Below are 23,630 nucleotides of genomic sequence, written 5' to 3'. Positions count from 1 at the left end.
GGGGTCACTGTCACAACCTTGTACTGTTAGGTCCCTGCTGTCCCTAGAGTAATGGTGAACCTTCCAGATGGAATGCAGGTGGAATGGCTTGTTCAAAAGAAAGACAGGGAAGGTCCGGGAAAAGATTTCAGCAACGGGAGACCCGGTGTCAAGGGAGACCTCTGTGGTCTCAAATTCTCACGTGGAGCCTTCAGTCCCAATTCACACGGCCAGTTCCAGGAGGGGGTGCTGGATTCGGGCTGTGTCGATAAAAAGACTCCTTTCAGGAGGCGAGGTGCACAATCCTTGAAGCGGAGTTTCCGGCTCGGGATTCTGTTCGTATGTGAAACACAAAATGCGCGGTTCCCTCGAACGCTTGAGAAGAGAGCCATCCCTGTTACTGAGAAGGGCCCAGAAAGGCAATGACCTTCGGGATTGGAACTGGGATCCGGCCCCGCTCTTACCCGCGTCCCCGCAGGCCCAGTTGAGGGCGCGCCCCGCCTCCGGAGGCGGGGTCCCAAGGGCACCACCTGGGGCCCCTGGAGCGCTGAGGGGTCCCAGCTGGGGGGGCGGGGCGGGGCGGGCGCTAAAGGGAGGGGCTGCCGCCGGAGAGGGAGAGCCCCGGAGCGGCGTCTCAGTTTCCGCCATGAACGCCAGCGGCCCGGGCTACCCGCTCGCCTCGCTCTATGTGGGCGACCTGCACCCCGACGTGACCGAGGCCATGCTGTATGAGAAGTTCTCGCCCGCCGGCCCCATCCTGTCCATCCGCGTGTGCCGCGACGTGGCCACCCGCCGCTCGCTGGGCTACGCCTACATCAACTTCCAGCAGCCCGCCGACGGTGAGCCCCGGGGGGAGGGCATAGACGCACCGACCGACAGATGGCATCTCAGGCCCGCGCTACCATCTCTGGCTGCTCCTGCATCTCTCATTTTGCAACCAGGGACACTGAGGCCCAGAGATACAAGGGGTTGGAAGGGGCCCTGTCCCTAAGAGCCCCCTGAGACCGCTACGAGCAATTAGTGTGAGCTCACCGTGTGTTTTATTGGTGCTCCGTTGTACAGAGGAGAGCTATAAAGGCTGAGTGAAAACAGCTAAGGGGTTAAGGGGTCACGCCGGCCTCGGATCAGAAGGCCGGCAGCTGTGTGACTGAGCAATTAACCGTTCTGAGTTTCAGTCGCATGTCCCAAAAATGGGGATCGTACCTACCTTATGTAGAGTGGTCGGGAGGGTGAGAAAGTCAAGGCACCTGGGGAGGATACAGGTGGAGTGGGGAAGCCAGGAGAGCTGCGCCTTGGGCTCCCGCCTTGCGGGGCTGCCAGACCTGAGCTTGCACCAAGAGGCTCCTCCTTGGGGAACCCTGAAAACCCCTCCACTCCAGGCCCCAACAGAGTTTTTCAGAGCTGATAGGATTGATTAGAGCTTGCCAGGTGGTTACGGCCACACTTTGACAGTGGAGAGGATAAAGACTGAGAGCGCCAGGTCGGGCTGTGAGCCGGAGCAAGAGCTCACACTCAGTACCTCTTCTGTGAGATGGGGCTACGGCTTATCCCCCAGTAGCGTGGAAGGAATGAACTGTGTCTATGACGTCTCTCCAGTATCATCTGGTGCAGCAGGAGGGCTCAGTAAGTGCTAATCTTAGAGAAGAATGGTAGCTATAACCTTCAGGCATAAGCCTCCAGAAACCACCAAAAAAGGGCTGCCCCAGCCAAGTTCAAAAGCCACCACTCTTACTCTGGGTCTCCTGGGTGGATAGGGAGGTTTCTTAAACTGGGGGTTTGCTGGGGGTGGTTTTGCTGGCTTCCCAGCAGGTGACTGAGCTGGATCCCAGAGAGCCTTCTCCTTCGCTGTCTGCTTTACTCCGCACTGCCTCTAACATCTTCCTCCAAGCCCTGCACGCCCTGACCTTTTTGCCAGACTTCACAGATGGTATAAATCGAGCTCCAGGGAAGAGAAAGGAGTTTACCTCTTACTGGCAAGGGAACAGGCTGTAGCAGTGGCCGGAGAATGGGCCTAGGGCGCTGTTCTCAGACACACTACCATTTACCAAACTCCTATTTTGTACCAGGCACAAAATGCAAGGCACCTTACATACCTGATTTTTTTTAACCTTATTTATTTATTTTGAGAGTGGGGGAGTGGGGGAGGCAGAGGGAGAGAATCCCAAGCAGGCTCTGCGCTGTCAGCAAGGAGCCCCCCACCCCCACCCCCGACCCCATGCGGGGGCTCTATCTCACAGTTCGTGAGACCTGAGGCAAAGGCCCACACTTAAGTGACTGAGCCACCCAGGTGCCCCGCATACCTGATTTAATTTTCAACCCAGGGGTGGGTGGTATTCTCTCCCTTTGTTAGATGTGGGAAGGTGGGTAATAGTCTCATCATCCCCACTTTACAGGTGAAGAAACAGGCTCAGAGAGGTGTTATCCCCCAGAGTCCTGCTGCTGGGGATTGAATCTCCGCTCTGCATCTCCACGCTTCTGAGCTTTCATTTCCCCTAACTGCTGCCACTCTTTGTCTAAGGACCCTCCTTTACCTTTTTATCTACCCCACGTGCTCTCGAAACCGTGGTAGACCTGCTCTGCCACTGATCCTTCCCCCTTTCTGAGCCTCAGTTTCCCTCCATGAAGTGGGGCTACGAATCCATGCTCACGCGGCTATTGTGAGGAGCTGAATGGGACCCCAACACGAGGGTGGGAGGAGCGCCATGCACGTTAATTATTTCTGCTCATCTCCTCTGAGGCTCCAGGCTCTTCTCTCAAGTGACACCCAGACAGTGGCACTGTTTTCTTTGTTCTGCTTCCAGTTAAGCGCCTCTGGACTCAGGGAAAGAAATACCCTTACTCGCTCCTTTTTCTCCTCCTCCTCCTGTCTAGCGGAGCGGGCACTGGACACCATGAACTTCGAAGTGATCAGAGGACAGCCCATCCGCATCATGTGGTCCCAGCGGGACCCAGGACTCCGCAAGTCGGGTGTGGGCAACATCTTCATCAAGAACCTGGAGGACTCCATAGACAACAAGGCCTTATATGACACCTTCTCCACCTTTGGGAACATCCTCTCTTGCAAGGTGGGTGTGCCCCCTCTCGGGGGAGGGCCTGTGTCGCATACCTGTATGGTAGAGGGACGCCGAGCAACGCCTTGCCCCGCGGCCCACGGCTTTTCGGTACAGCTCAGGCGCAGTGAGCACGTTCAGTCGGTCTCTTCGCAGATCCATCAGAGGCCCCCTGTGTATCAGTCAGCTCTGGCTGCGTAACCAACGTCAGAGGTTAGGGGCTGTCAACAACCATTTATTCAGCTCCTAATTCTGCAGTGGGCAATCTGGACAGGGTTCAGCCGGGCATTTCTGCTCTTGGCTGGGCTCCTTCATATGCCCACTGAGAGCTGGCTGGCTCTGCTTCTAGAGGGCGGTTGGCTGTCAGCTGGAGCACCTCGGCTCTCCTCCCTACAGTCTTTCCTCCTCCAGCGGGCTAGCTCAGGCTATTCTCGTGACCGTGGCAGTGGCCCAGGGGACTGAGTGGAAGCTCACCAGGCCTCTTGAGATGTAAGCTCGGAACTGGCACACCACTGCTTCTGCTGCCTTCTTTGGCCAAAGCAAGTCCTGAGACCAGCCCAGGTTCAGAGAGACAGGACAGAAATTATAAAGGAATATAGGAGGGCTGCTAACTAAGGCCATCCTGGCAGCCAAGCCTTGAGGCTTCCTCTGGACCCCTGTGGATTGGACAGAAAGCTGTATGTGACTCAGGCGAGTGTCTGAGACCTACTGAGGACCTGCTGTGGGCCGGGTTAGCTGCAAGGCACACAAATGTGGGCCCCGCCCTGGGATCTCTCAGGCTGGCTGGAGATGGTGACACTTTTAGGAATAGCTGGAAATGGGGCTCTGAGGGAAAAGCATAGTGACCATGCAGTCAAAGGCCCAGGAAAGGTTTCCGTAGCACAGTGGGAAGAGAACCAGACCTGTAATGCGGCCAGCTGCTGAGCAGAGTCAGCGCTACAGAGTCGGTCAGACCTTGGACTTTGGTGCGTGGGGTTCAGATCCTGCTACTTCCACTTCCTGGCTAGCAATGTACCCTTGGGCCAGTTTTCTAAGCTCTCCATACCTCAGCTTCCTCTAAAAGGGGGCGGTTGTAGAAGCCACCTCATAGGCTTGTTGTGCCTGTGTTTTACGTCTGGTAATCTTCACAACGTAAGGGTACCTGGTACTCTGCTCACCGTCTAAGTGGTAGCCATAATAATCAGAAGCATGGCTGGCTAGTGACCTTGGGCTAGTCATTTATTCCTATTTTCCCCAATCAGGCTGGGGCTCAGAGGCTCAGAACTGCCTGGAGGGGTTCTTATAGTAAAATGTAACAAGATGAGCATGTGATACCCTCAGTGGTGCTCAGCCCAGAGTGGGGGCCCCAGTCACCGTGATTAAATCTGAATGGAAGAGCTGGGGCTTGAGTTAAAGGTGGAGGGACTGTGTGTGGGGCACAGAGCAAACACTCAAATAGCAGTTGTTACCTGTGCCAGTCTTTACTACCCGAACCCTCGGTTGCATGCTGCCTCTGTCCTTCTCCCCCGTGGCCCAGGTGGTGTGTGACAATCATGGTTCCCGAGGCTTCGGCTTCGTCCACTTTGAAACCCATGAGGCCGCTCAGCAGGCCATCGTCACCATGAACGGGATGCTGCTGAATGACCGCAAAGTGTGAGTGGTGCGCGGGGGGGGGGGGGGGGGGGGGGGGGGGGGGGGGGGGCAGGGCCGCGGCCGACCTGGGGAGGGGGGCTGATGCCGTCCGTCACCGTCTGATGGGCACCAGCCATTAAGCCGCAGCCGGTACGCTCCTGGCAGTGTGACCTCGGCAGAATTCGGGGTCTCAGGAGCTCCCTTTCCCCAAGTCAAAACAGGGCTGCTAATACTCGTGAGAGCATTGCTCCGAGTAGGGATTTTGCAGTTCCAGCAGGAACAGCTAGTGGCCACGTCACCCCTGGAGTCAGTGACTTCATCTGTTTTCCAGCCTTCTTGGCATGGCTGTGAAAATTCTTTTCGTAAACCTTTTGTGTCGTTTCATGGGATTTGGGGACAGGAAGGGAAGCAGGCCTGTGCTTAGCCCACCATCTTCATACCTTTAAGGGCGGCATCCCTCCCCCACCCCCTGCCGCCCCTCTTCACGGACGGGACAGTTGAGCTGCAGATGCTGGAGAGACCCTGCTCTGGGGTTCCCCGTCCCCAGTTGTGACTCTGCCCGGTGATGGCCGGCCCCACGCTCGGTGCCGTGGAGGCAAAGTGGCTTTGAGCCGGAAGATGCACTGAGGGTTACCTTGGCCAGTTTCTCGGGGGCGGCTCCTGTCCATGAAACTGAGCCCGGCCGGCTTTCCCCAGTTCTGCAAAGGACGTGACCTTCGTTAGCCACCGTCTGCCCGAGCTCACCTTTGCTGCTGCATCTGTAGTGCCAACTACAGCTTATTTGTGCTAAGTGTGCCATAGACACCATTAACTTTTCTCCTGTTTTTTTCCCCTTAATCTAGGATACTTTCCTAGATGTGTTTCCCCATGTGTAGACCATGTTGGTTCTGTCACTACTGCTTCTCTAGTGTACCCAGTACCTGTGAAGTGAATAAGCAAATGCCTGCGATCTGAGTTTCATCCCCAGTTTTTATTTTATTTATTTCTCTTTTAAAGTAATCTCTAGGGGCACCTGGGTGGCTCAGTCGGGTAAGCGTCCAGCTTCGGCTCAGGTCATGATCTCGTGGTTCGTGAGTTTGAGCCCCACGTTGGGCTCTCTGCTGACAGTTCAGAGTCTGGAGCCCGTTTCAGATTCTGTGTCTCCCTCTCTCTCTCTCTGCCCTTCCCCCGCTCGCACTCGGTCTCTCAAAAATCATTTAAGAACAATTTTTTAAATTTAAATTTTAAATTAAAAAATTTAATTTAACATGGGGCTTGAACTTACAACCCTGAGACCAAGAACCTCATGCTCTCTCGACCAAGCCAGCCAAGTGTCCCTCATCCCCAGTTTTTATAAGAATGAACACTGAGGCTCAGAGAGGTGAAGTAACTTGCTCAGGGTCACACTGGTAGGCAACTGCAGAGTGGGGACTCAAGCCCTCCTCTGTAGGACTCTTTAGTTCCTGCTCTTCCCTCATGTACACTCAACTGCCTGGTGTATGGTAGGAGGTCTCTGTGCATTTGCCACAAGAATAAAATCTTTTTTAAAGTTTATTTTGAGAGAGAGAGAGGAGCAGAGAGAGAGAATCCCAAACAGGCTCCACTCTGTCAGTGCAGAGCCTGATGCGGGGCTTGAACTCAAGAACCGTGAGATCATGACCCGAGCTGAGAACAAGAGTCCGATGCTTAACTGACTGAGCCACCCAGGCGCCCCAAGAATGAAATCTTTTTTTTTTTTTTAACATTTATTTATTTTTGAGAGAGAGAGAGAGAGAGAGAATGAGTGGGGGGTGAGGGGAGAGAGGGAGACACAGAATCCGAAGCAGGCCCCAGGCTCAGAGCTGTCAGCACAGAGCCCAATGTGGGGCTTGAACTCACGGACTGCGAGCTCATGACCTGAGGTGAATGAAGTCTGACACTTGATGGAATGAGCCACCCAGGTGCCCCATAGAATGAAATCTTCTTAACCCGATGCTAGAACATAGAATCTTGGCTGTCAGAAGTGGTCTGGCCTTGGATGTAATCCATCTAAAGAGTATTGCCCTTCCCAGCCTTTCGATGAGGGATATAGGTGCCTGGAGGCTGATGGCAATTGACCCAAGTGACCCAGGGTTGCTGGGTGGAATGGGGGTGACTAATGGCTGGCAGCTACCTACCCTGTCAGTGTGTCCACAGCTTTGTCGGCCACTTCAAGTCTCGACGGGAGAGGGAAGCAGAGCTGGGAGCTCGGGCCATGGAGTTCACCAACATTTATGTGAAGAACCTCCACGTGGACGTGGACGAGCAGGGCCTACAGGACCTCTTCTCCCGGTTTGGTGGGCATGTTCCCCAAGGGAATCGGGCATCACTTTGTCTTCTGTCCCCAGGTTGGGTTGGGCGGAGGGGCCTTTCTGGAGCTTCTTGAGGAACTGGGGGAAGGAAGGGGAGCATCTTGGGGCTTCCCCAACTCCCCTTTGAGCCAGGTTGGCCCTTCCCAGGGAAGATGCTGAGTGTGAAGGTGATGAGGGATGACAGCGGCCACTCCCGGGGCTTCGGCTTTGTCAACTTTGAGAAGCATGAGGAAGCCCAGAAGGTAGGAGCCTCCCCATGGCCGTTTCCTGGAGGAGGTACCACACCAGTACTAGGATGAAAGGAGATCAGGAGGAGGGGGCTCCAGCTGCCCACAGAGGAGAAGAAAGTTCCTCCCCAGCCTGGGCCCACAACAGTCAGGGCCCTGCCTGCCTGTGGCGAAGGCAGAAGGTTGCAGCCTCACCTGGTGCTTCTAAACCCTAAAGCTGACTGCTTTTCATAGATTCTTGTCACCCAGGGGAAGTAGAGGGGTCTCTGAGACAGCCACCACCCTCTTCTTGAATTGATGGTGGGATTGAGGCCAGGGAGGGGAAGCGCTTAGGTTCTTTCTTGCTCCCAGACCTTTGCAGATAAATGCTGTTTCTCAAAACCTTTCCCTTCTCTTACTCTTTAGATGAGTGCTATCCAGTAGAAATATAATGGGAGCCACGTGTGAGATTTAAAATTTTCCAGTAGCCATATTAAAAGGGGTAAAAAAAAAAAAAAAACCACCAGAAATTGATTTTAATAATGTCTACCATTCAATTTAACATATTGAAATTATCACTCCAGTGAGTATTCAATATAAAAACAGATATTTACATTCCCCCTTTTTTGCTACTAATTCTTTGAAACCTGGTACTTCCAGTACATGTCAACTCAGACTAGCCATATTTCAAGTGCTCAGGTAGCTGCGTGCGGCTAGTGACCACCGTATCAGACGGCGTGGCTTCAGACTACTTAGTGCTTATCCTGTGGGTCTCCGCTTATGCTTTCCCTCCACCGAGGAGCCTCTTCTTTCATCCCGTGCTTCTGGTGAGGTGCCCTTTCTGTCTCTCTCCATCATTAACACAGATTTCCATGTAATAGGACTGAGGGTAGGGGCCGGATCTCATTTCACCCTTAAATCTCCAGCATTGCACCTGTCAGTATGTACTAGCTACCTATTGGCTGAACAAGTGAATGGTACAAGGTCACACAGTGACCGAGCTGGAGTGATGTTGTCCCATTTGCCTTCCTACCCTAAAGCTCTTTCCTTGGATGTTGCCCCATGAAGACCGTTGGACAAGGGGGATCTCAGCTCATTGTGGGGTTCTGGCTAGAGACCCTACCTGGTGCCATCTTGACGGCAGCCACTTGTTGCTGGGCACTTGCCATGGGCCGGGCACTGTGCTGAGGGCTGCATACGCTCTCCTCGCTGCTTCACCAGTGTGGGCTAAACCGTTTTCAGGCTCCACAGGGTGGTAGCTAGCAAGAGGCAACATGGGGATTAGAACCAGTTCTTTCTGACTCAGAAGTCTTGTTCTTAAGTGAATGGCTCCTTTCGAAAGGGGACTTCTTGTGTGTCCTTGGACAAATGCCACTCTCTCTCTAGGCTTTGGTTTGCTCACCCGTAAAACGACAAGTTGGAATAGGTGGGTGAAGCCTCAGGGGTCTATAGGCTCCACAGTCTTAGAGACTTTGGTAATGACTTTTATGTTAATGATTTCTGTAAGCATGACTTTCTTTTGTACAGTGTTATATTAGCTTCAGGTGTACAATATAGTGATTTAACAATTCTATATGCACCCTGATGTTTGTAGCAGCATTATCTACAATAGCCAAGTTATGGAATCAGCCCAAGTGTCCATCAGTTGACAAGTAGATAAAGAAGATGTGGGGTCACACACACATACACACACACAATGGAATATTACCCATAAAAAACAATGAAATCTTGTTAAATAGGTGATGGGAATTAAGGAGTGTACTTGTGATGAGCACCGGGTGATGGAGTGTTGAATCACTATATTGTACACCTGAAACTAATATTACACTGTATGTTAACTAACCTATTTAACCCACCCGCCCCCTCCCCTCTGGTAACCATCCGTTTACTCTCTATAGTTGAGAGTCTGTTTCTTGGTTTGCCTCTCTCTCTCTCTCTCTCTCTCTCTCTCTCTCTCTCTCTCTCTCTCTCTCCCTCTCTCCCCTTTTCTCTTTGCTCATTTTTTTCCTTAAATTCCACAAATGAGTGAAATCATACGGTATTTGCCTTACTCTATTTTGCTTAGCATTATACTCTCTAGCTCCATCTATGACCTTGAAATGGCAATATTTCCTTCTTGCTAATCGCTGAGTGATATTCCATTGTTATATTACAAAACTGTAGTAATCAAAACAGTGTGGTACTGGCAGAAAAATAGACATGTAGACCAGTGGAACAGAATAGAAAACCCAGGTAATGACCTTAAATTTTTTTTTTTTCAACGTTTATTCATTTTTGGGACAGAGAGAGACAGAGCATGAACGGGGGAGGGGCAGAGAGAGAGGGAGACACAGAATCGGAAACAGGCTCCAGGCTCTGAGCCATCAGCCCAGAGCCTGATGCGGGGCTCGAACTCACGGACTGCGAGATTGTGACCTGGCTGAAGTCGGACGCCTAACTGACTGCGCCACCCAGGCGCCCCCCAGGTAATGACCTTAAAGACTGACGTACAACTAGCAGTTTCTGTGGCCTTCGACTATGTTTACATAGATTTGCATATTTAGGTAAGGAAATATCCTCATGATGTAAAAATATTTACTAACTAGTTGGCCACTTAAAAAATTCCCTTTTGTTCAAGCCCCACTTTGGGTGTTAGAGCTTACGTTTAAAAAAGGCCCTTTTCAAACATCTCCTCACTAACACTAGTGTCTAACCCTAACCATTGAGCTGGTACACACACGAGTCTACCTTTTTGCTGATTTTTTTTTTTTTTTTTTTGCAGATAAGTCCATGTAAATTCAGTTCAGTATAAATGCATTAAGAGAAGTTGCACATCTTGTAGAAGATGTAGGATTCTGTGCAATCAAAGCCACTGACCATTTAGGATGTGGCATGCTTAGGCCAGCTATCTGAAGAAAAGAAGAAGAAAAAAGGGTTAAGACATGTTTCTTAACAAAAACGAAAGCCTTCGTAGTTAGCAAAAAGGATTCTTTGTGCTGTGAAATCCAGCATGAAGTGAAGGATGTTGATTATGCGCTCATGCCGTTTTGAAAGAATTCTCCCTGCTCTGTTCAGATCATCAGTGTATACCTAAAGTTAAGAACCTAAAGGTTAACTGTGGGAAACTTCGCAAATTTCAATTTCACTTCTTAAAGTAGAGCGCAAATCAAGTTATTTTATTTTATTTTATTTTATTTTTTTTTCAACGTTTATTTATTTTTTGGGACAGAGAGAGACAGAGCATGAACGGGGGAGGGGCAGAGAGAGGGAGAGACACAGAATTGGAAACAGGCTCCAGGCTCTGAGTCATCAGCCCAGAGCCTGACGCGGGGCTCGAACTCACGGACCGCGAGATCGTGACCTGGCTGAAGTCGGACGCTTAACCGACTGCGCCACCCAGGCGCCCCCAAGTTGTTGTTGTTGTTGTTGTTGTTGTTGTTGTTGTTTTGTTTTTAAATCTATGGTTTACTCTGAAATTTTGTCCCATGTTTTTAAAAAAGTGGATTCTTTAAGTGGCTTTTATCCTGATACTAATTATTCTCAGCTAACAAGGCTGGCCTGGTTTGCAGGGACTGGAGGCCAGGGCCTCATGGGGGTGGTTACCAAGGACACTCGCTCCCTCTCTGCCCAGGCCGTGACGGACATGAATGGGAAGGAGGTGAGAGGGCGGCTACTGTACGTGGGCCGGGCCCAGAAGCGGGTGGAAAGGCAGAATGAGCTGAAGCGTAGGTTCGAGCAGATGAAGCAGGACCGGCTGACCCGTTACCAGGTGAGGGTCAGACCCCTGGTGACAGCTGCAGCCATGTGAGTGTGTGTGTGGAGGGTCCTGAATATGAAGCCTTTTTCCAGCAATCCCACCCCCAGGAAGCTGGCTTTAGGGGCCTTGGGGGCTGCAGCTTCCAGTGATGGGCATGCCGGCTGGGGGTGTGGGTGCCATGCCAGACTGGAAGCAGGAGGCTCGGTGGCCAAGGCTTCCAGGGCCCCCGTGGCCTACATTGGTCCCCGACATGAGGTAACCCGGGGCGTGGAGGGGAAGGGACACATCCACAGTAACCTCTCTTTCTAGGGTGTGAACCTGTATGTTAAGAACCTGGATGACTCCATCGATGATGAGAAGCTGAGAAGAGAGTTCTCTCCCTATGGAGTGATTACCAGTGCCAAGGTGAGGGCTGGGGGGGCACCTACAGGAGATAGAGAGCCTGCCCCTCCGTCTTCCTGCTGCCTATACACCCCTTCTTCCAGGGAGTTGGTGCTGAGCTACTCCTTTTAAGAGTTTGGGGGGGATTATGTCTGACCCCCCATTGGAACTTGACGTCCATCTGCAGCCTTGTCTGCTCTGGAAGGGAAGAGGGTTGAAGTCCAGTCCCAATCACACAGCTGGACTTATTGGGGCTCACTGTAACCTTGGTTCATTTAATAAGCATTTATTGAGTGCCAACTGTATGCCAGATTCTAGAAATTCATGTTTCAGAATTTCCACCGCTTGTTTTGTTGTCTTTCGGACCCCCATCCCCCCATCTGGAAAATGAGAAGGTTGGGCTGCTATATTCTTCATTCGTTCATTCATTCCCCATTTACTGAGCACCTACCACGTGCCCAGCCCCCTCAGCACCTGATAAGTGATGATTGACTGTTCTACTCAGTAGCTCTGTGACTTTTAGCAGATGTCTTCTGACCTTCATCCCCACAAGGAGAGTGTTGGGCTCATTGGATGGTTCTCAACCCTGGCTTATTAAAACTCCCCTGGGGAGCTCTTAAAGACAGACACCTGAGTCAGATGACTCACGATCTCTGAGTAGGGCCTGCGCATTTTATTTTAAAAGCTCCCCAGGTGATTTTAAGATGACCCAGCATTCATTCATTCCATCCTTAAGCACCTCCTGTCTTACCGGGCCCTCTGGGAAGTATACAGTAACAAGTTAGATGTGGTTCTTGCCCTCGAGTAGCTTATAGTCAAGTGGGAAGTCAGACACATCACTAACTCAAATCTATTATAAGGTGTTTTTGTAGTGAGGGTGGGAGTACTGGAGGCAGAGGTATGGTAGCCCAGGGGAACAGGAAGGAGGGCTTCCTGTAAGAAGTGTGCGAAACATTTGGCTTGGCTGTGAGGAGGTAGGGAGCTGCAGGTGGGAATGAGGAACTTTCCAAAGAGATCAGTGTGAGTAATGGGGCTGGAGACCAGCACATGTGATGCAATGGTTGGGTTCTTAGGAAGTTCTTTTGCCTGTTAAATCCAATTTTTTTAAGTTTATTTTTATTTATTTTGAGAGTGAGAGCAGGGAAGGGGCAGAGAGAGAGAGAATACCAAGTAAGCTCCATGCTGTCAGTACAGAACCTGCTGTGAGGCTTGATCCTGCGAACCACGAGATCATGACCTGAGCCAAAATCAAGAGTCAGATGCTTGGGGAGCCTGGGTGGCTCAGTAAGTTAAGTATCTGACTTCGGCTCAGGTCATGATCCCATGGTTTGTGAGTTTGAGCCCTGCGTCAGGCTCTGGGCTGACAGCCCAGAGCCTGGAGCCTGCTTCAGATTCTGTGTCTCCCTCTCTCTCTCTGTCCTTCCCCTGCTCATGCTCTGTCTCTCAAAAATAAACATTAAAAAAAAATTTTTTTTAATGTTTACTTATTCCTGAGAGAGAGACAATGACAGTGTGAGCAGGGGCCGGGGAGAGGCAGAGAGAGAGACACAGAACTCGAAGTGGGCTCCAGGTTCTGGGCTGTCAGCACAGAGGCTGATGTGGGGCTTGAACTAACTGTGAGATCATGATCTGAGCTGAAGTCTGATGCTTAACCAACTGAGCTACCTAGGCAGCCCTGTTGAATCCAGTTTTAAATGCCTGGTGTTTGGGGAAGAGGTTCTAACAGTTTTTGAGTTAAGGACTCAAATGTGACCGAGCTGTGGGACATGTAAATTAAGCATCAATAAATTTGCTTAAACGTTATAAAAAAGCTGTGGGCCCTCTTGCCCAGCAAATTTATACTTTGGGTATAAATTTGGGTAGTATTGTGGTCTAAATCCCAGTCCTACCATTAACTAGCTGTAGGATCTGCAGGAAGTGACTTTGCCATTTGGAGCGCGTTTACCCGTCTGTAAAGTGGGAGTGACCTTCCCTATCTCTCAAGGTGTCCTGAGCACTAAAGAGTCAGCATGTAGAGCGCCTGCCCACAAGTGGTAAAATAGTGATCTGATTATTCACACATTGTGTATAATTTCTGGGGATTCACCCACCTCCTTGAGGACTCCTCGAGTGGAGGGAATTCTAAAAATCTGGGTTACTTAGAGTTGTGGCACTATCTTGTTAGTTGACCGATTAGGTTATAAAATGGGGATTTTATGTAGGCTTACGTATTTATATGATTTATATATAAGATATAGTGATTATGAAAACGAGTTAAGGTATATAAAGTGCTAATAAGACTGTCACATTCATAGAAGCTATATAAGTGCATTTTATCATTATTCACTACCTAACAGAAGTTTTTATTACCTTGCTAAGACAATACTTTTGTGTCAAGAAAACTTGGCTGTCTGATGATAGCCTCCAGATCCCTTCTGAGAATATTCTTAAATGCCTAAAAGAAAATTCATAGGATTGCAGAGAAACAATTCTACTGAAATATAATTATCAAAATGCTAAGGTAACAGCAGTATGTGGTTCATAATTACATCAAACGAGAAGGTCTAGAGAGGTACCAATTAGCACAAATGATATTTTGAGATCCGCAGTGGTTGACATATGAAAATATCTTCTTTCTCTTCCTGACAAAATCACAAGCACAGCCAAGACTCCCCTATTTTTGTTGCTTGTGTTCAAAATAGAAGGAAACACTAATGTGAAAATTAAGATGCCATTTTTCCCCCATCCAAGTTCACAGACCCCCTGAATTCTATCCACTGGCCTCCCTCGGGGCGGGGGGGGGGGATCTGTGAACCCTCAGGGTCAGGCCCCCGTATGAATGGGTTGCGAGGTGCAGTTTGAAAATTGATGATGTGTAGAGAATGGGCTTTAATAGAGCAGATTTAAAAAGTATGTCAGTTCAAATCTAAATGCATGGGCCAGGCCAGTGTCTAGACCTCCCCCTACCCCCAAAATTAAGAACCATAAATGCAATGTGGATTGGATCCTGGAAGAGAAAAAAAAATATTAGAAAAACTAGTGGAATCCCAATGAAATCTGCAGTTCAGTCAATAGCATTGTAGCTAATAAAAACCGTATCGATTGTTAACATCCTGGTTTTGACACATGTGGACTGGTCTCAGCCAAGTCCCTCTGACTCGTTTACATTGGGGCAAGCCTGGGTGAAAGATGGCTGCCCTGTACTATTTTTGCAACTTTCTGTACACCTAGAAGTATTGCAAAATAAAAAGGTTATTTTAATAACACTAAGAATGCCTTCCCCAGAAGGAGAAATCCCCAGATTTCTCCTAAAGAATCTGGCTCAGTGCCTTGCAGAGGCAATGGAAGTCACCGGAATGCTGCATTGGGTTCAAATTCTGGCTGATGGGTGTCCACAGGCTGGGTGACCCTGGACAAGTTCCCACCCACCTTTTTTTTTTTTTTCCCCCAATTGTAATAAGGATTTTTATTTCCACCACAAAGAAAATTAACAGAATAGGCACAAAAAGTATAAATTTAAACCTTTTAATTTTTATATTCCATACCTTTTTTTAACTTTAATTTTTTTAAATTATTTTTTGAATAAATATTTATTTATTTATTTATTTACAAGTTTATTTTAGAGAGCAAGTGTGTGTGAGTGGTAGAAGGACAGAGAATCTTAAGCAGGCTCCACACCCAGTGCAAAGCCCAACACAAGGCTCCACCTCCCGACGCTGAGATCATGACCGGAGCTGAAATCAAGAGTCAGATGCTTAACCAACTGAGCCATCCAGGTGCCCCCATTCAAATCTAAGTTTTTATTGGAGTCTAGGATACCTAACTCTTAAGAACATTTTATTATGTCCATAATTTCACAAATGAACTAAAGAATCCTAAGAATTAAAATAACCAGAGGGTAGTCGAAATGCAGATTTTCATCACAGTGACCTCAAACGAAGTGTTTAAGATCGTGGCTCTGGCTAAGGACCCCTGCCCTGTTCTTGGATTTTAACCAATCCTAAACTGTCCTCTTCATCCTAGCCCCTCTGATGAGGGTAGATACCATTTAAACCAGCCTTCCATCACAGCCTAGGAAAATCATTTCAGAAAGAAAATTTAAATATAAAAAAATTCTGAAATGCTGCTGTTCTCACGGACTCTAGGGAATGTCCTGTTAAACAGTGAGCAGCTGGGGTGCCCGGGTGGCTCAGTCGGTTAAGCATCCGACTTCGGCTCAGGTCATGATCTCACGGTCCATGAGTTTGAGCCCCACGTCGGGCTCTGTGCTGACAGCTCAGAGCCTGGAGCCTGCTTCAGATTCTGTCTCCCCCTCTCTCTCTGACCCTCCCCCGTTCATGCTCTGTCTCTCTCTGTCTCAAAAATAAATAAACATTAAAAAAAAATGTAAAAAAAAACAGTGAGCAGCCCTCAGTTAGCAAGTTGACTGGTCTCAGCCAAGTCACTCCTGAGCCCCCCGCTTCCGTCACCTGTGAAGCGGGAGTCGTGGTGCCCCCCATGATCAGGTGGCGGCGCCTGTGGAGCAAGAAGGAAGTCCAGCATCTGGCATGCGGTGGGCCTCAGTCAATGTCAGGGTGACAGTTTCTCCTGGGCCTGCTCACTGCCCGGCTGGGCCCCGGGGGAGGAGGGGGACACAGCCCCAGGAGTCTTCCTTCCCCACCCCCAGCAGCCCTTGTCTTGTCTTGCTTTTAGGTGATGACAGAGGGTGGCCACAGCAAGGGGTTTGGCTTTGTGTGTTTTTCCTCTCCAGAAGAGGCGACAAAGGCCGTGACAGAGATGAACGGGCGCATCGTGGGCACCAAGCCGCTGTACGTGGCCCTGGCCCAGCGCAAAGAGGAACGGAAGGCCATCTTGACCAACCAGTACATGCAGCGCCTGTCTACCGTGCGGGCCCTGGGTGGCCCCCTCTTGGGCTCCTTCCAGCAGCCCGCCAGCTACTTCCTGCCCGCTGTGCCCCAGGTGATGGCCTGCCCGAACCCCGCTGCACCCCTTCCCTGACAGCCAGGTAGAGCAGGAAGACAGCCTCACAGGTAGATGTAGCTTCTCAACTTGTTTCTGCTGGAAACTTGGCAGGCAGGCCACTTTAACCCCACCTGGTAACGGGGGGTTAAGAGTGTGTGTCCCCAACCAGGGAGAGGTTCGTGTTGTGCTAAAAATGATTCTCCCTGGTCAAATAAGTTTGAGAAACCATGCATTAAGGAAAAGGAACTAGCTTTCCTTATTATACTATGCTTTACCGCACACATTATTCTACCCTAACGTGCTGGTGTGCGTCAGGACTTTCCCAAACCAGCAGAGAGCATGTACATTTCCCCAACTTAGATGGTCCTGTTCTGTGGGCTGCCTGCCAACCTCTCTCCTGGAGGCCAGTGTTCTGAGCAGCCCCCCTTGGGAAGGGAGCTCCCAGGACTTAGCGGGAGTGGAAAGGTGTTGGCCATTTGCAGCTGCGGGGATGGACGTATCTGCTCCCCTGCTCCTTTTACTTATTTTTAATTTTTTGAAGTTTTACTTATTTTGAGAGAGAGCATGAACAGGGGAGGGACAAAGAGAGGGAGAAAGAGAATCCCAAGCAGGCTCCATGCTGTCAGCACAGAGTCCAGTGCGGGGCTCAAACTCCCAAACTGTGAGATCGTGACCTGAGCTGAAATCAGGAGGCGAACGCTTAACCAACTACGCCACCCAGGCGCCCCACCCCCCACTCCTGTTAGCAGTAGCTTAAGCTGGCACAAGTCTGAGTAGGTCTGTCACCATTTTATGCTGCTGTTTGGGCCAGTGGCTCTGATGATAAGGGGCAAGGATTGAACCTGAGACCTTGCCCTGGAAGGTTCAGGGCTAACGAATAGCCTGAACTGGGGTAGCGGAGATTTCATCCCAGCTCGTGGGTCTTTACTAATCAGTAACCCTGGAGGGGGGTGGTGGAGTTTCCGCAGGGGTGTCCATGAGGGGATGCGGTTTCTCACCTGCTGTGACCCCCTTACCCCCAGTCTTCTCCCGCACAGCCTCCTGCCCAGACTGCGTACTATGCGTCCAGCTCTCCCATGCAGCCTGCCCCCAGGTGGACGGCCCAGCCTCTGAGACCCTCGTGTGAGTGACTCCGCCCCTTGTACCCTCAGCCTGGCCCACGGACGGTGGACCCCTCAGGGCAGCGTGGAACCTGGGGCTATGAACACAGGCTTTGGGGGCAAGCCTGGCTCTACTTCCCAGGGTGTTCATTTGGGTGGGTAACCTCACCTCTCTGAACCTCAGTTTCCCCTTCTGAATGAGGTGTACATAAAGCCCCAAGCAGTGCCGACCTTGTGAAAGACCAGCAGTGCAGCCATTCTCTTCAGTTAGCTCCCAAGACTTGTCTGATCTGTGACCATGAGAACGCACTCCCATGGCAGTCTTGCCCCTCCGGCCCCTCTCTGGGAGCAGAGCTCGCCCTCCCTTGCAGCTGCTTGGGGACCCAGCGGGTGTGATCATGCGGTCTGTGCGTCCTGGGGCTCTGTGTAGAAACAAGTCGGCTTTGTAATTGAAGACTTCCACACACTCCCCTTCCCTGGAGTTCTGGGTCTGCCTGACTAGGTGAATTCACCCATCTTTTTTGCTGCGAATGTTCCACTTCCCTTTCCCAGCCATTGCCTTTCTCACCCCAGAACCTTCAGGGCGCAGTGCGCCGCTCTGATTGTCCTGCCCCTGCCCCACCGACCTTTCTCTCCGTGTTCTTTGTGCCACAAGCCACCTACCCTCCAGCTGCCTCAATGATCCGACCACCAGCCATGTTGCGGCGCCCCCCGGCGCAGGTCAGCGGTGTCAGGCAGGCCTCCACCCAGGTGCCACCCACGGTGCCCCACACCCAGAGAGTGGGTGAGTGTGGGCTGGGTCAAGAGGAACGGGTGTGCGCGGAGGGTGGGGTAGGGGCTTGGTGCTGGGTTGGCACAGGCGGGGAGTCGGGACTGGCCTCCGTGGTGACCTTGCCATTTGCCTCTTGGAGGGTAGAGCTGACTTTGGAGGCCGTGAGGCACAGTAGTTCATGTGGGCTCCAGAGTCCCACAGACCCGGTTCCTGGGGCCAGCTTGCTCTGTGGCCTCGCTAACTACTGTATCTGATCACCTACCTCATCTTTTTAAAATAGGGATGAAAATAGCCCTCCTGTTTTGTCGTGTGGGTGAATGAGATCACACATGGCGGGGCTTAGCATCACATCAGAACCTTAGCAAGTACTGCGGCAGCTGTGAACAAGGGCGTAGGTTTGAGCTGTAAGGCCAGCACATCTGTTCCTTCACTTGGCAAATGTTTGTACATCTGTGTGCCGGCCTCACAGTCGGTGCTGGGGATTCTACGTGAATGCTTGTCTTTAGGCTTCCTGGCTTTAGATCACTGTCAGGCCCTAACTCCCCTGCTTACTCCTTATAGCCAATATTGGTACCCAGACCACAGGAGCCAGCGGGGCGGGACATCCTGCACCAAGTGGGCCTCTGCTGACACACAAATATTCCTCAGCAACATACAACCACGGGGTAAGGCTGGCCTGACTGCCCTCTTAGTCTGGGCTCCTGGGGCCTTGGCTCAGAACCTTGGCTAAGGCACTGGCCCTCGTTTGTTTGTTTCTCTTCTTGAATTATAAACGAGCAAAGTTTCGTTTAGTAACGTGTACAATTGAGAAACAATCCCCCTTACTAACAGAAGGAGGGAAAGAGCCAAGATCATGTTTGGTTTATTAATTATGATTTGCTCTGCCTGGATTATTAACAAAAGTAATCTGTATTTCCTTCGTATTCAGTGTTGAGCAGCAAGGAGAAATATCCTTGCGATATGCTGAATATTGAAGGGATGGGATTAATCTACAAAACAGAACTAAAAATACCTACTGTGATTAAATTAAAAGGCTATGTGTTTATCTTCCTGCCCAAGTCTCAAACTCGGCATTATCATATCCTGTCTAGAATTTTAATGTGTATACTTCAGACTCTTCCTTGCAAAAGAAACAAGGGAGTAGTCTTTAAACAGCAACATGCTTTTAAAGTTACCAGAATAGGGAAAGGTCAGAAGTATGCTGGGGACGTGGCCATAAAGCTACTTGATAAAAAGTGCCTTATTTGGCATGAAGTGGTTAGTAATGTGTGACTTTCACTTGGCAACATCCAGTGGGGCCTTGACAGGTTCCTGGCACCGTGGAAGGCGTCTGAATTAGAGGGTGACTTTGTCTATCCCACTGTGCCCTTGTTAGGGACTCTGTCCCACCCGATTGTCCATACCTTGCCCCCTGCTCCCCTCTTCCAGAGCCTTCCTGGAGGCCTGTGCTCACCTGACAGGGTGAGGGTTTTGAGGCCTTGCCCATCTGTGGTGTTAAGGGATGTGTCCCCGGCACCATTGCAGGTCCAGGAGCCTGCGGTGCGCATCCCGGGACAGGAGCCCCTGACGGCGTCCATGCTGGCCGCAGCGCCACTGCACGAACAAAAGCAGATGATTGGTGAGTGGCTGGAGCAGGAAGCAGGGGGAGTTGGCCAGCCTGGCAGGAAACATGTTGAGTGGAGGTGAGACATGTGGACGAGGTCCAGCTTTGCCGCTGACCAACCTGCTGGGTGGCTTGGTCCGGGTTGCCTCTGCTCTCCTCAGCTTCCCTCTCGTCTTAAAGCACTGGTCAGACCAGATGGTCCTGAGGTTTCTTCAGTTCTGCTGTTCAAGGGCCGTGACAGGCTTGGAGAGATCCCAGCTGTGGGCAGATCTGCGGCCAGGACTAAGGGTTTCTGTTGGTGGGTGTTGCTGTTTCTTACATCTCCTGAATGGGAAGAAGCCATCACCACATGTCCTCTGTCTCCCAGTGCCCGCTGCAGGGAGGTGGGAAATAAATGTGCAGAAGTTCATATTTACACATTCCCCACTGGACTGCGAGTTCCTTGTGCAATTCTCCTCCAGCCCAGTGTCTACGGCAGGCCCTGCTAAAGGATGCCGCTAACTGCTGAGTGAATAACTTGCCAGGTTCTTGCCTTCACGGCCGCCAAGATTTCCAGAACCTCTCTGAAGTCCGTCCCGATTCCCTCCACTTGTTTTCTCGGCTCACTTGGGGTTTTGCCACTTTACTACCCACTCTTCAAAGGAAAATTCTAAATGGGCTTAATGGAAGCAGAAAGCTCTGTTAGCAGTTCCCTGCAAACCTCTTCACTTTCCTCATGGGGAAACTCTCCCACCCAGCACACAATCCTGGCCAGACCCTCCACACATGGCCAAGATGGGCTGACCACCGACGCTAGGCTCTGCCACCAGAAGTGCCTGATGGCGGAAGGTGAATTTATCTCGTGTGTGTGGCTCCTCCTACCCCCAAAAAAGCCCAGTTCAGCCTTAGCCTGTCTTGTCTAGAATCTCAATGTGTGTATTGGAACTATTTCTTACAAAATGAACAAGAGTAGTCTTTAAATTTTTTTTTTTTTAATGTTTACTTATTTTTGAGGGAGGGAGAGAGCACGAGTGTGAGCGGGGGAGGGGCAGAGAGAGTGAGGGAGACACAGAATCCGAAGCAAGCTCCAGGCTCCGAGCTGTCAGCACAGAGCCCGACGCGGGGCTCGAACTCACAGGCTGTGAGATCATAACCTGAGCCGAAGTCGGATTCTTAACCGACTGAGCCACCCAGCTGCCCCAAACAAGAGTAGTCTTTAAACACCAACCAAGTTTGTGTCAGGCTCTGTGTAGATTCGTTCACGTAGAATGTCAAATTTGATTCTTCAAACTAGCCTCCGAAGCAGGGTTTGCTCTGCGCACTTTACAGCTGGGAGAGAGCCTCCCAGTGAAGCTAAGTGACACAGCCCAGAAGGAGCAGTTCTGGGACGACCCCCCACCACCTGCCTTACTGCTCCCTTCCACAGTACCCCCTGCCTCCCTGGGGCTGCTGGGGTATCAGCCAGGTGTTCTGTACAGGTGAGCGTCTGTACCCCCTTATCTACGATGCCCACACCCAGCTGGCTGGCAAGATCACGGGCATGCTGCTGGAGATCGACAACTCGGAGTTGCTGCTCATGCTGGAGTCCCCCGAGTCCCTCAATGCCAAGGTGGGCTGGGGCCTGGGTGGCAGGGTGCCTCGCGAGGATAGGAGAGCTCATGACGAACACCTCTCCTAGAGGACTTAGCAGGCTGCTGCCTGGACGAAGTTTACCTTCCCGCTGATGCCAGCTTGTATGGGCTGCATCTGCGAGCGGGAGGCCTCGGGGTCGGCCCCTCCAGCCCCTCCAGGTTAATTCTCTGCAGCTCCACGTGCAAGGTGTCAGTACGGGCAGCGGTGTTCTGACTGAGGACCGGGCTCAGGTTCTCCCAGCTGTCCGGCGGCGTCCGTCTGTCTGGAGAAGGCAACCGACGACCCGCTCGTCACGGGCGCTCGCAAACGGCAGTGCCGTGGAGGGAGGCGACTTGTGGCATCTAGCACGCGGAGGCAGTGGGCGGCCAGGGCTCTCCCGGGGACCCCGCTGGGCAGCTGCACTGACCCCCGCTCACGACCCACAGGTGGAAGAGGCTTTGGCGGTGCTGCAGGCACACCAGGCCGCGGAGCTGACAAAAGTGAATGTGCTCTGAAACCAGGTGGGTGGCTGGGGGTGGGAGAGACGGAGATGGAAGCAGCGGTGGGCCCAAGAGAAGCTGGGAAGAGCCGGGCAGGGGCTGACTTTGAGAAACCCGCGGAGAAACCATGTTGGCGCCGGCTCGCTCTCTGAAGCACCGAGGAGTTTGGGGGAAGCTGCGAGGCGCAAAGGAGCGGACAGACCGTGGGACGAGAATGAGTGTCGACCACCGTGCGAAGTGCCGGTGTTTTCTCGCCAGCTGCCCTGCCTGGCGTCACTGGGGATAGGCTGGGCTGTCCCTGGGCACAGGGTGAATTTATCTTGTGTATGTGGCCTGCTTCGTCTGCTCTGCCTTCTCCGTTGAGGCCAGGTGTCAGCTGTACGTTAGAAGGATTCATTCCTCTCCTTTCATCCCCAGACAGCGGGATCCTCACTCCCTCGGCTGAACAGCGCTTCCTGCTCTTGGCTCTCCGTCCCCGGGAAGCTGTAACTTATTTCCCACTCAGGCTGTATCTGTACTTGAGCTCTGTATGTGGAATGAAGGCCGGTCCCCCCCGCCAGCCTGTCACCCTTTCCTTTTGTGCATTAAAAGTGCTGCAAACTGTCTTGTCTCCCAGGAGGCCTTCTTGTGTCTGAGGGAGGTGGGCCAGGGCCAAGGGTGGACTTGACTGGGTTGGGGATGTGGCTCGAAGGAACAGAAGCCCAAAGAGTTATGGGAGAAGCTGTGTGTGCACCAGACCAAGGTCGCCAGGAACTGAGCAGGACCGTCTGGAACGGCCCCAGAGGAGCAGAAGCCCACCAGGCAGTGGCTCAGTGCGGGACTGAATGGTTGTCTTCACACGGCACCGAGAGAAGGAGCTAAAGCTACAGCTGCCCACATGTGACGTACACGGAGGTTTCTGGACCCCGGGCTTGAGTACCCTGCAGTGCAGGTATACACCCCAGAAGCACCAACTACTTGTAGGCTCTGGGCTGGCTGGCTGAGGGCTCTGTAACACCATTAGAGAAGAACGCATGTAGAATTGCTTTAGGATCCCTTCCCGGGTCCTGGTTTTACCTTCTATGTTTTCCTTAGTAAATCAAGATGCTTGCCTTTTAGACTTCAAGAAGAAAAAGTCAGTTGTGAATGGATGGCACCACTCAACCTGCCTCAAATCAGGTAAGAGTCGTGCCTGCCTAAGAGGTGGCTCAGTCGGTTGAGCGTCCCACTTCGGCTCAGGTCACGATCTCGCGGTCTGTGAGTTTGAGCCCCACATCGGGCTCTGTGCTGACAGCTCGGAGCCTGGAGCCTGCTTCAGATTCTGTGTCTCCCTCTCTCTCTGCCCCTCCCCTGCTTGTGCATGCACACTCTCTCTCAAAAGTAAACATTAAAAAAAAAATAAATCATACCCAAGGAGCTCAATTGATCTAAAAAATACCTTAAAGACATTTATAATATTCAAACACATAAAGGAAAAACATTTGTTAAGACTAGATATCACAAGAAGAAAAACCAGATTCAAAAATAAAACTTCTAGGAAGCAAAAAAAGTAGTCACAGAAATAAACTCAATGTCAGGGTCAAACAGTTGATTACATATGGGTAGAAAAAAGAATGACAGATGATAAATTTAGAGAAAACACCCAGAAAGTAGCACAGAGATCTAAAACATGGGAAATGTGGAAATAAAAAGGAGAAATGACTATAAAGGGAAGAAACCAAGGGTCCTGACAGCTGCTATTATCTTCATGGGATATAAAGTGGTAGGACAGTTGGAGGACAAAAGACCAGCGTCACAATATGACAAATACACATGAAACTATTCAAATACTTCTGAAAACTTCTAGGAGGGGAGCCTCGGTGGCTCAGTTGGT

General features: G+C 51.1%; 1 protein-coding gene across 1 annotated transcript; it reads left to right on the top strand.

The window, feature by feature from the left end:
* Positions 1-597: 597 nt before the first annotated feature.
* Positions 598-22,381, top strand: PABPC1L (poly(A) binding protein cytoplasmic 1 like). Its single transcript, XM_045444476.1, has 14 exons — positions 598-818; positions 2,851-3,044; positions 4,546-4,661; positions 6,795-6,934; positions 7,097-7,191; positions 10,766-10,903; positions 11,201-11,296; positions 15,944-16,210; positions 17,251-17,335; positions 17,969-18,097; positions 18,647-18,750; positions 19,610-19,703; positions 21,146-21,276; positions 21,725-22,381. The coding sequence occupies exons 1-14, from the start codon at positions 626-628 to the stop codon at positions 21,791-21,793; spliced, it is 1,851 nt and encodes a 616-aa protein (XP_045300432.1). The 5' UTR covers positions 598-625; the 3' UTR covers positions 21,794-22,381.
* Positions 22,382-23,630: the final 1,249 nt, after the last annotated feature.

This window comes from Leopardus geoffroyi, chromosome A3 (genome assembly GCF_018350155.1).
Source record: "Leopardus geoffroyi isolate Oge1 chromosome A3, O.geoffroyi_Oge1_pat1.0, whole genome shotgun sequence".
NCBI lineage: Eukaryota > Metazoa > Chordata > Mammalia > Carnivora > Felidae > Leopardus > Leopardus geoffroyi.
The sequence above is the reverse complement of the archived record's forward strand: the minus strand, read 5'-3'. Positions and strand labels throughout refer to the sequence as shown.